The following is a 12313-nucleotide window of genomic DNA, read 5'->3' as shown; positions in this document are numbered from 1 at the left end:
ATACATTTAAATGGGAACTTTAAAATGATATATGTAAAGCAAAAGGTAGCGCTGAACTTTCAACACGTTAGAATTAGAATATTTGTTCATTTTTTTTCATCCTTTTAAAATTTATTTATCCCTTCACCAACGATTATTTATTTATTAGAAAATTTAATATCTCCGATATGATTGATGTTCATTTGAATCCCCAAAAATGTCAAGTAATAACACTTCCTGGGCAAAAAGATAAATTATAAAATCAAATTAAAGATGATTGATTGAAGGATATATGATAAGATATTATAATTATCATCTTCCTTTACATTATTAATGTTTGTTATACGTAATCCTGTATGTAAGATAATATAATATATTAGTTTTAATGACTCATAAGTTTTAAGTATTATTTTGTAAATTCAGTGATATTAAATTCCCGCGTAATTTTATTAGTAAATATATATAATAAAACGAAATAAATTTAATTATCAATCAAAACAAACATTATATTAAATCTAACTAATACAATACCATTTATAACAACCATCCAAACAAGATGTAAGTAAAAAAAAAGAAATTTAAAAATATTTTATCAAGTTCTCTAATTATATTTTTAGTACTAATAAATAATAATTATCGTTTGAAGAAATAAATAAAATATAGTATAGATTTTGCCCCATCCTTCAAATTCGAAGCTTCAATCTAGTAGCGCAACAATGGCGGCCATAGCTCGATTCCAATTCCTCCAACCATATCCAATCTCCAAGCCTTCAGTATTTTTCTCAAAATTTCTTCAATCCTCACCGTCTTTCTCCAGCTTCAGCAGCATCAAGCCTTGCCGGATTCATTTCCGTAATTTCTCCGTCACATTACCACTCTGTTCCAGCTCCGGCTCAATTCCCGAGGTCAATCTTCTCTTCCTCTGTATAAATTTACTTACTACTTTCTTCACCTGAAAAAGAATGATGTAATTCGGACTACCAGGATACAAAATGCCAATTCACCTAAAAAAAATTGGTCTGAACTCGAATATGAAGTTTGCAATACCTTCGTTTATTAAATTAATAAATAATGGCATGATTATACTTCATAGTAAGAGAGTTTAAGAAATTCAGAGTTAAATCATTTAATTTCGGCATGTGAGAGTCAATTCACCTAATTTTTTTCAGTGTGAGCTTGAATATCAAGTTTCTAATATATTCTTATATCTAGTAAAGTAGCATGATTCATACTAAGAGAGTAAGTAATTCAGAGTTAAATCATTTATTTTTGGTGTGTGAGAGTCAATTCACCTAAAAAAAAGTTTTGGTGTGAGCTCGAAAATCAAGTCTTTAACTTAGTTTATTTTTAAAAATGGCATGATTCATATTAAGAGAGTTAGTAATTCATAGTTTTCTTTTAATTTCGGTGTGTGAGAGTCAATTCACCTAAAAAAATGGTGTGAACTCGAACGTCAAGTTTTTCGTACCTGTTTGTTAGTAAATAAAAAATGTCATGATTCATGGTAAGAAAAATAGTAATTCAGAGTTAGTAAGTCATTTAATTTCGGTGTGTAAGTCAATTCACCCAATTTTTTTTGGTGTGAAATCGAAATTCAAGTTTTTAATACTTTCTTTTTTACAAAAAATGGCATGATTCATAGTAAGAGAGTTAGTAATTCAGAGTAAATAATTTAATTTCGGTGTGTGAGAGTTGAATCACCTAAAAAATTTTTGGTGTGAACTTGAATATCAAGTCTTTAGTACCTTTTTGTTAGAGATAAAAAATGGCATGATTCATAGTACGAGAGTTAGTATTCTGAGTTAAATCATTTAATTTCGGCGTGTTAGAGTCAATTTATCTAAATTTGGTTTATGATTTACTTTTGGAAATAACAGTACATGCTTGTCAGATAAGAAGTGCTGCAAAGCACATTTTTTATAGCTGAAATAATTTAATATATCATGTAGTTGATAGGACTGTTAAAAAAAGAGAATGGTCCGATACTTTAAACAGTAAGGTGGCAAACAAATTGGGACAGAGAGAGTATTTGCTAATATATAGTCATCAATAGTAGCAGTTCTGTTGACGATTTCTTAATTGGAATGCAGTGTCCTGAAAGTTCTGAATCGAGTACGTCAATTGTTGGTGACCTGTTGGACTATCTGAATGAATCATGGACTCAGTTTCATGCTACAGGTATATTTATGAAGGTGCAACTTCTTCTGGTCTTGTGATTATACTAAGGTGCTATGTTCTATAGCCTCTGATTGCAGTTTTTAATGTGTAATTATTGAGATGGTTTTTCACTTTCTAATGCGTCTTAAGTTTGCTAGCATTTTTTCGCTTGGACCAAATAACAGAACCTGTGAATGAGAAAAGTGGATACTGCCTCATATTGTAACTAAGTAGAGAGTATCATAAATGTTTCTTACTTGGGGAAAGTGGTAAGGAGAACACTATATTAGTTTGGACTTGAGGTTTGATTGTGCTTTCCTTTTTGGGCATTTTTGTCTCCTGAGGCTCATTCTATAAAACCAAAATTCATGCAGATCACACAAGAGTAGAGCTCGAAACAAAGCACGAAGTTTGAGAATGTTGCCTTAATATGGAAATGTTTCCATGTGGTGTTGAGAGTTCGGGACAAAGATGAAGTGAGATAAGCACAATTAAGTTTTTTTTATACTAAAAACAGACTTTTTTCAAATTGTGTGACAATTATAGATCTTTATGCCAATATGTAAAAGTGGATGAGTAGGTCAACTTATGACTGATTTTAGAATAGTGATCATGGGCAATATGCACCTTTTTTCTTGGCTATCTAAAGAAGACAGCACTTTTGGATGAATTGTATATATTGTGACTTTGTCAATCACAAAACTTGATAACTATAGAGAAAGCTATTAACATAGGTCAAAGTAAGTGGTAGTTGTCTCAAATGATTTATAAAGCTAGTATTAGCAACTTTGGTTATGCAAATTCTGACACCAGTTCAATCTCAACCACCTCCAAGATGGGATGCTTCGTGGTGAGGCAATGCACAATCATGTTAAATCAAAGCACAATCACTTCTTTTGATCAAAATGCATCCCATGACAAAATTGGAAGTTCAGCCAGTTGAATCGCAATTGAACTGCGAGGAAACGATTCTCACAATCAGCTGATAGTTATGATCCCAATGTTGATGACTTTACTAGAGAGAATCACTCTATGGAAGGATATGGCTTCCAAGTAGGATTTAAGAAAAAACATGTTCTGCCAAATCAATATATGGATAACCAATTGCTGAAGGATGTTCTCCCCAAAATGAATTGTTTGGTGCTTTTCTCTTTTGGTGTAAACATGAGTTCCCTCAAGAAGCAGAGGATATTCCTATCATTTTAGACTACTTATGAGATCGTAGGTGACTGGTCTTGCTTTTCTGTTTTCTATTTGTAATTATTACTGGAATATACCTTTGGTGTATTTTCTTTTTTATAATATATGTTACCTTCCTCAAAAAACATAAAAATTGCGGAAGGATAAAGAAATGATTTGAAGCGAGAGTTTAGTCTGTTGGCAAAAGAGGGGTCTTTTGTCTAAAGGTGGGTAAGGGGACTCCACACTTACAACTTGGTCTGGGTGAGTCGAGGAAAATGAAAGGTAAATGGCGTGAAGAAAGAAAAGGGTTGTCAACAAAAATGTTTAATCGAAGAGTTTAAAAGTTTTTTGTTAAATGAACTCAAGACGGTACACTTAACAGAAAGTGTAGTTGTTTAGTTAGTTTTTATAAGGTTCCATGATTGTTTTAGACATACCTGTATGTTGCACTTTGATATAATAATCAAAGTCCTTTCATTTGTCTTTTCCCTAATCAAGCTAGTGTACTTTTTTTTTGATAACCGAGAAATCCGTCCGTGACCCGTCCTTTGGACCAATCATAGCCTTCTAAACTCGGTGGATAATGGGTCCGCCCCTGTACTCGAGCTAGTGTATTTATTATGAAAAAATAGATGCTAACTGCTATTGCACTATGCTGATGATGTTTTTTTAAGTGTGCTATACATAAAAGAGACAAATCATAGTCTTTATTGCAAAATAACCGACTCAATAGGTTGCAGATCATAAAGTTAAAGAGTACATGTGACAGCCCCATGCCCCCACCAAAAAATGAAATGCCTCCATTGCCTCAAGAAACTAATCATTGGCAGCCCAAATCAAATATTTTTACATTTTCTCTAGTCTGTTGGAACAGCAATATGCTCCTTTCTTGGAAAGCTAAAGAAGACAACACTTTTGGATGCATTGTACATAGTGTGACTTAGTCAATCACAAAACTTGGTAATTATAGAGAAAGTTAGTAACATAGGTCAAAGTAAGAGGTAGTTGTCTCTAGTGATGTATAAAGCTAGTTTTTAGCAACTTTGGTTATGGAAATTCTGACACCAGTTCGATCTCAACCACCTCCAAGAAGGGATGCTTCATGGTGAGGCAATGCACAATCATGTTAAATGGAAGCACAATTACTTCTTTTGATCAAAATATATCCCATGACAGAATTGGCAGTTCAGCCAATTGAATCATGATAACTGTGAGGAAAGGGTTCTCACACTCAAATGATTGTTATGATCCCAATGTTGATGACTTTACTAGAGAGAATCACTTTATGAAAGGTTATGGCTTCCAAATGGGATCTAAGAAAAAACATGTGCTGCCATATCAATATATGGATAACCAATTGCTGAACGGTGTTCTCCGCAGAAATTGAAGATGAATTGTTTGGTGCTTTTCTACTTTTGGTGTAAACATGAGTATCCTCAAGAAGCAAAGGATATTTCTCGCATTTTAGACTACTTATGAGATCACTTGCTTTACTGTGTTCTACTTGTAACTATTACTGGGATATACCTTTGGTGTATTTCCTTGTTTATAATATATGTTACCTTCCTAAAAATAATAATTTCTGAAGGATAAATAAATGAATTTGAAGAGAGAGTTTTGTCTGTTGGCAAAAGAGGGGTCTTTTGTTTAAGGGTGGGTAAGGGGACTCCACACTTACAACTTGATCTGGGTGAGTTGAGGAAAATGTAGGGTAAAAAAAGGCATGAAGAAAGAGAAGGTTTGTCGACAAAGATGTTTAATTGAGAGTTAAAAAGTATTTTGTTAAATGATCTCAGGACAGTAAGGTCATTTAACAGAAAGTTTAGTTGTTTAGTTAGTTTTTATAAGGTTCCATGACTGCGTTAGACATACTTGTATGTTGCACTTTGATGTAATATTCAAAGTCCTTTTATTTGTCTTTTCCCTAATCGAACTAGCTTATTGTGAAAAAATAGATGCAATAACTACTGTTGCACGCTTATGTTGTTTCGTAATGTGTGTTTATAGAAAGGAGAAAAATCTTAGTCTTTATAGCAAATATAATGTTATGGTCCCCTGATATGGATCTAGTTATGGGGCACTGCAATATGAAATCAAATGTTTTCTTCCTACGATCTATGGTCTTGGTTCGTTAAGAGATAACCTGCAATTTCTTGAGTTTGAAGTACTCAAAGATTTAATAATTTTCTGCTTATCTTCCCATTGAATTCAAATAACTTAAATACAACATTGGTGGATTTACCACCCACCTAATAACAAGGAAATAACTTCTTACTACTACTGAAAGGAGAAAGTGGAGGAATAACCTCCTTACTACTAATAACTACAACAAAGGAAACAACTGCTGCAACTATTACAGAGAAAACAGGAAAACATAATTAATAGTTGCTGATTTTAATCAACTTTCTGATTAGAGAGTGCTAACATCACTCCCCTCCTTCCAACTTCCAATCGCGTTTGTCCTCAAGCGCCAAGTGTGGAAGTGTGGAGAGTAACTCTTCTTCATCGTCAATGAAATCAATCCAAAATAATTTCTTGCACTGATGGTCCCCAGTGAATAGTTCATCACAATTGAAACAAAGTCCCTTAAGCCATCTTTCATCCATCTCAGATCTGGTTAATTTCTTCGCAAATTTGGCGTGTTGTTGAGGTGAGAAATTTGTTGTCTTTGATTTACATGCATCTAATAATTGTGAATGAAGGGGTTGTTCCTTGCGTTCATAAAGTCGGGAAATATTCATCGCAGTAGCCAAATCTGGAGGATTATGCAACTCTACCTCAATTGCTATATAATCAGCAAGACCACTAATGTAAAGTTCAATTTTTTGCGCTTGTGTAAGAGTACCGGCCTGTGAAATCAGTTGCTCAAACTTTTCTTGGTAATGTGCTACAGATCCAATTTGGCATAACTTAGCCAATTCTCCCAACTTTTGACTTCTAATTGATGGTCCAAAATGAAGGTTGCATTGACGTTTGAACTCATCCCAAGTACATTGAGGCATATCTTTCTCTAGTTGAAGAAACCAGAGTTGTGCAATTCCTCCCAAATGAAAAGAAGCAAGTCTAATTTTTTCCTCTTCTTGTGTATGTTGGAATCGAAAGTAATGCTCACACATGTTCATCCATCCCAAGGGGTCTTCGTGGCCATAAAATCGTGGAAAATCCAACTTTGTATGGTTAGGAATCATGGAATTCCCACCCGTTTCTGATCCTGAACCTGCAACCACTACTTTACCTTTCCAACCTCGATTCTGATTGCCATTTTCAATTGCTTCAACGTATGCCTTTAAACTTGCTAAATCCTTCATTACTGCATCCAAGCGAGCATTTAAGTCTTCCTGCCTTGCTAAATTGGTTGCACGTTCTTCTTGGAACAAAGCCAACAATTGTGCTAATTGTTGTTGGTTTAGATCTCCCATAACTCTCGTCTCTTGTTGTGCAATTCCTTCCAAATGAAAAGAAGCAAGTCCAATTTTTTCTTCTTCTTGTGTATGTTGGTATTGAAAGTAATGCTCACACCTGTTCAGCCATCCCAAGGGATCTTCGTGGCCACAAAAACGTGGAAAATCCAACTTTATATGTTTAGGAATCATGGAATTCCCACCCGTTTCTGTTTGTGAACCTGCAACCAGTGCTTTACCTTTCCAACCTTGATTTTGATTGCCATTTTCAATGGCTTCAACATTTGCCTTTAAATTTGCTAAATCCTTCATTACTGCATCCAAGCGAGCATTTAAGTCTTCCTGCCTTGCTAAACTGGTTGCATGTTCTTCTTGGTACAAAGCCAACAATTGTGCTAATTGTTGTTGGTTTAGATCTCCCATAACTCTCGTCTCTTGTTGTGCAATTCCTTCCAAATGAAAAGAAGCAAGTCCAATTTTTTCTTCTTCTTGTGTATGTTGGTATTGAAAGTAATGCTCACACCTGTTCAGCCATCCCAAGGGATCTTCGTGGCCACAAAAACGTGGAAAATCCAACTTTATATGTTTAGGAATCATGGAATTCCCACCCGTTTCTGTTTGTGAACCTGCAACCAGTGCTTTACCTTTCCAACCTTGATTTTGATTGCCATTTTCAATGGCTTCAACATTTGCCTTTAAATTTGCTAAATCCTTCATTACTGCATCCAAGCGAGCATTTAAGTCTTCCTGCCTTGCTAAACTGGTTGCATGTTCTTCTTGGTACAAAGCCAACAATTGTGCTAATTGTTGTTGGTTTAGATCTCCTATAACTCCCATCTCTCATACCAAGTTGTTATGGTCCCCTGATATAGATCTAGTTATGGGGATCAAATGTTTGATATTCTAATTAGAGGTTGCTATTATATAATTTCTCGAAGAGCGATAGAAATGTGGGAGAAGAACAAAACATCATGATAAATACATGCATATAATGTATACAAAGTTTTTATGTGTGACCTTTCCGCTTTTTAAGCATTGGTTGTTGTCCATGTGAGGCTTCTTTTTTCCTCTCCTTTCACGTTCCTGAGGATAAGGACAAGGGAGCAGTCTCCTAGATTTTTTTATGGTCTTCATTTTATTAGGTGACTTAACGACAAAAACACTTCATAGCATGGATTAGGTGACATGATCAAGCAACTGAGTTAATATCTAACAGGGTGTTTTTGTAGCATCAAGTCTCTAGAGTTTGTGGTCTCAGTTTATCTTATTGGAAAATGCTGCGAGGACTAGTGACTTAAAGAATTTCCTAATATTGTCCTCTAACTAAATTAGGCAATTTAGGGGTTTTGTTTGCTTGGATTAGGTAAATATATGTTGTTCGGACTCTTAAAAAATGTTGATGGGTATGTGTCAGATCCTCCAAAAGTAGTGCATATTCGAAGGGTCCAACATTGGTGCGACAACAATTTTGGAGAGTCCGACAACATAATCCTAACATAATTATTCCCAGCATAATTAATGCAACATTTACTTATTACTTATTAGTATAAGAAAATTTAATCTCCGCACAATTAATGCAGCGAACCTTTGGTTGGCCGTAATAAATAATACTCGCATTAAGTTGCGAGAATCCATGTATTATTTTATGCGACATAAAAAGTGGAACAAAAATACATGTATTACTGAGATAGAAGTTTTTAAAGACAAAAATCCCCTTAACGTGGGTCATCCCTACATAATATTTTCTGTAATGTTATTAGCCACTACATAACAGTCCTTAGTCCTTACAATATTATTCACGGTATAACAATTCCTTCATTATTGTTTCCGCATAAAATATCTCTACACTATAATTCCTTTAACTAGCACGTGAACCAAATGACCCAACATGTTCCAATATATTTAACATGTCTTGAACCTTTCTTCTCCAAACGTTTGGAGTAGCTGTAGTCGCTCTTCCTGATTTGATCTCAACCTATGACTGTGCCCGTTATGGCATACCCCTTTCAGATCTGTTGCATCTTTTACTTTTCCACATCATTTTGGTTTCTATGTTGGTGCATTGTCTATGATCTATCTATGAGACCTTGCCTTCACAGAATTTTGTTATAAGTATTATCTTCTAGTTGATTCTTGTATAACATTTATTGGTTTACAAGGTTATCTATGAAATTTGTTGCTTTATGAACTATCGGTTGTTTAATCTTGGTTAGTACTTCCCTTTTGTTATCTGGTTATTATTTGCTTCACAATATTGCTATTCAATTTTATGTGATTCATCAAGCTGTTGAAGTGCATAACCTTTATGTCTCCACTACGCATGTTGAACATGTATAGAGAATATGTTGTGCATGTATCCATATGTTTCATTATTTTTGTGACCATATAAGTTGCTCGGAACCTTCACTTTCAGTGCCACACCATTGTCGACACGACATGGGCGTGGGATCTGTACCGGCTTTGGTCAATCAATTTTGGGTATTTTGACAAAATCAACGGAGAGATTCAGGACATGCATCTATGATTTTTGTAATCAAAACAAAAGTTTAGGTGAAATTGAATAATATGGAATAACTTGTATATAGAAATTTCCATGTCAATCCTTTTCCTTTTATCTCCTTCTGGAATCTCCTCTTGATCAATATTTTTTCCTCGAAATACCTTGTAAGTTTTCCATGTCTCATAATTTAGACCTATAACTTTAATTTTAGATATTGAATTATTTTTAACCGAATCACCGCACCCGTATCCGTATCCCCAAATCTTAAAATTTAGATCATGAAGGATCCATTCTCTAGATTCACACCCGTATCGGTCACCCGGGAACATGGTCACTCAAATGTATTAAATTTAACCATGCATCCTTGATGCACCTCTGCCTTTTCTAAGGACCTGGGTTCGCAATTCACCTCACAGTTTTTTTAAGTTTGTGAAATTTCAAAATATTTCGAATTTTTTCTTTGGACTTATTTTGATTAGATACTTGTTATAATAGGATAGACAGCAGAGCTGAGATGATTATGGAAAAAGGAGTAAGAAATGTAGGAGACAGCCCTGGTTTGTTGATGACGATTGTTGACTTGAGTGGTGTATCTACTGTACATGTTAAGAAATGTAGTATCTTATTTTCTCACCGTTATGGAAAAAAGGTTCAGTTGTGCTTTTATAGCCACTATGATGTCACTTTTATGATAATATCATATATAGAGCATATGGTTTGTTGCATAAGTTGATTGGCCACTTAAGATAAACGTAGTATTCACCATTTTATTTTGCATGATTTTTTTCTAATGAATGGGTGAGCTTTCCTCATTTCATGAGATGCTTCTCAAATATTAGTTTTTGCCGACTGGGGTGATTACTCTTCAGGCAAGAGTATATGTTAATCTGAGTTGCATGAAATTTGGTTTTATGTGCGTGACTCTTAGGCAGTCCAAATGTTTGAACTTTGTCTTGGTGTGAGAGCATTTCTGTGTTCAGGCATGTATGGAGAGTGTACAGATCTCTTAAATAGAGTTCTTGAATTGTCGCTTATTGCAGTCAATTCAAACTTCTGTTTTCATCTGCTCACTATTTGAACGTGTGTTCTTTCTTCTTTGTAAAAGCTGAAGCAAAAAGACAATTAATTGCTGCTGGATTTCATCTGCTGAAAGAAAATGAGAAATGGGATCTGCAGCCTGGTGGGCGTTATTTCTTTACACGGAACATGTCCTCTTTGGTTGCATTTGCCATTGGAAAGAAGTGAGCAAACACTACATACCTCCTAAAGGTTACATTACAGTTGCTAATTAGTCATGCAATGCTCCTTACATATATGAGCCTGTAGAAACCAAATTGAAAAAATGGAATGTTCTGCAAGTAGAAACCAGCTATAGATCAAGGGGGCATTCTCTCTATACATTATCAGTCTCATCCATTTTGATGTCTGCACTAGGAACTAATATTGAAGTCTTTCAGCGATTGCATTCCCTCCTCCTTTAGGAGTTACATTCTTATGTTGTTTAATCTGATACATGAATTAGCTTTGCAGGTATTCTATTGGTAATGGATTTCACGTGATTGCTGCTCACACAGATAGCCCATGTTTAAAACTAAAGCCAAAGTCTGCATCAACCAAATCTGGCTATCTTATGGTCAATGTGCAAACATATGGTGGTGGGTTATGGCACACTTGGTTTGATCGGGATTTGAGTGTAGCTGGGAGGGTTATTCTAAGAGCTGATGATGGTTCCTTTCTGCATAGGCTTGTGAAAATAACGAGGCCTCTTTTGCGAGTGCCTACATTGGCTATTCATCTTAATAGGTCTGTTGCCTTCCGCTGAAGTTTCTTCTTTTTCTCATTGTTTTTCCTGCTCTGTGTTTGTGGCGAGAGGGCTGTTACATTCTTGAATAGGTAAACAGAACCTTTATTTCTTGATATCATCTACCATCTAAGGTATTGCTTTGAGACCATACATCAACCGCAGAGAACAAACACAATAAGAAACTGGAGCGGGTAACTCCTGCATGCTGAAGTTGAGAGTGAGCTTCATCCTTCTTTACCTATGACGCCTGGTAGAGGAATTTTAAACTGGAGAAATAATAAGTGCAGTATGTTCAAATTGGTCCAGTAATGTGCCAATATGTGTTAGAATACGGATGGGAATATTCATGCAAATTTGAATAGCTTTCTCCCAAAAGTGACCTACATTTGTACTTGATCTAAATTTCACATTAAATAAGGCTAATTGGTCCAAGACATATAGCAAGTCTTTTAAGTACTTATATCTGAAATCTTGTGGATAATACTGAATAGTCTAAATGAAAAGTAAGACCTACTTAAGTTGTGGGATCCGCAACATGTGATCTCTGCTTCTCTTTTATTGATAAAACTTCTCACAAATACTTTCAAGGTCAGTCTTTCAATATCTACTGCAAGCTTCAGAATTTAGGAGTGCTAATAGTTGCATGTGAGACTGAAGTACGTCTCCATGCCCTTAAGATCTCAAGTATTTCTCTCAACACTCAGACATATTTTCCTCCTTCCCATGAGACATGTTCTAACTAACATGTCATCCGACAAAAGTTAATATGTTTTTAGCCTGTTATTATTGTTGTTGGTTTTACGGATACGGCTGTTAGGTTTATTATGCAATTATTTTGTGCAAAGCAGCTGGTAAAGATCCGTTCTCTCAAAAACACACCAGCTACTATAACTGGCACAAATTTTAATTCATGCTTAATAGACGTCCAAGTGTTCTTATCACCCGTAGCATAATGAGAACTGTTAGAATAGTAATAGGTATATACAATCCTACTTAGAATAGGAATAGTAATAGTAATAGTAATAGTATATAGTGTCCTACTTAGAAAAGGATTGTATTGCAGTGTCCTAGTTGGAAAAGGTGTCTATTGTAGTGTCTATAAATAGGGTCTCTCTGTAATAATGTAGACAACAACAATTCAATAATATTCTTTTCCTATATTTCTCACATGGTATCAGAGCCTCTACTATCTTGGTAAACAATCAAAGAGCTTCCGCTGCCGGCAGGCGGCTATTATCCATATATGTCGCCCGTCTAGCCAACGATTATGTTAGCAAAAGTTGGGTCACC

At 35.1% G+C, this 12313-nt stretch overlaps 1 protein-coding gene across 1 annotated transcript in view; it reads left to right on the top strand.

The window, feature by feature from the left end:
• The first annotated feature begins 644 nt into the window (after window positions 1-644).
• Window positions 645-12313, top strand: part of LOC102601334 (probable aspartyl aminopeptidase) — a 22844-nt gene continuing 11175 nt past the window's right edge. The window contains exons 1-4 of the mRNA XM_006361396.2: window positions 645-884; window positions 2070-2157; window positions 10325-10460; window positions 10750-11022. Coding sequence (XP_006361458.1) covers window positions 696-884; window positions 2070-2157; window positions 10325-10460; window positions 10750-11022 — 686 coding nt within the window. The 5' untranslated portion in view covers window positions 645-695. The remainder of the gene's footprint in view (window positions 885-2069; window positions 2158-10324; window positions 10461-10749; window positions 11023-12313) is intronic.

This window comes from Solanum tuberosum, unplaced genomic scaffold, assembly GCF_000226075.1.
Source record: "Solanum tuberosum cultivar DM 1-3 516 R44 unplaced genomic scaffold, SolTub_3.0 scf00354, whole genome shotgun sequence".
NCBI lineage: Eukaryota > Viridiplantae > Streptophyta > Magnoliopsida > Solanales > Solanaceae > Solanum > Solanum tuberosum.
This window is presented reverse-complemented; position numbering and strand designations above follow the sequence as displayed.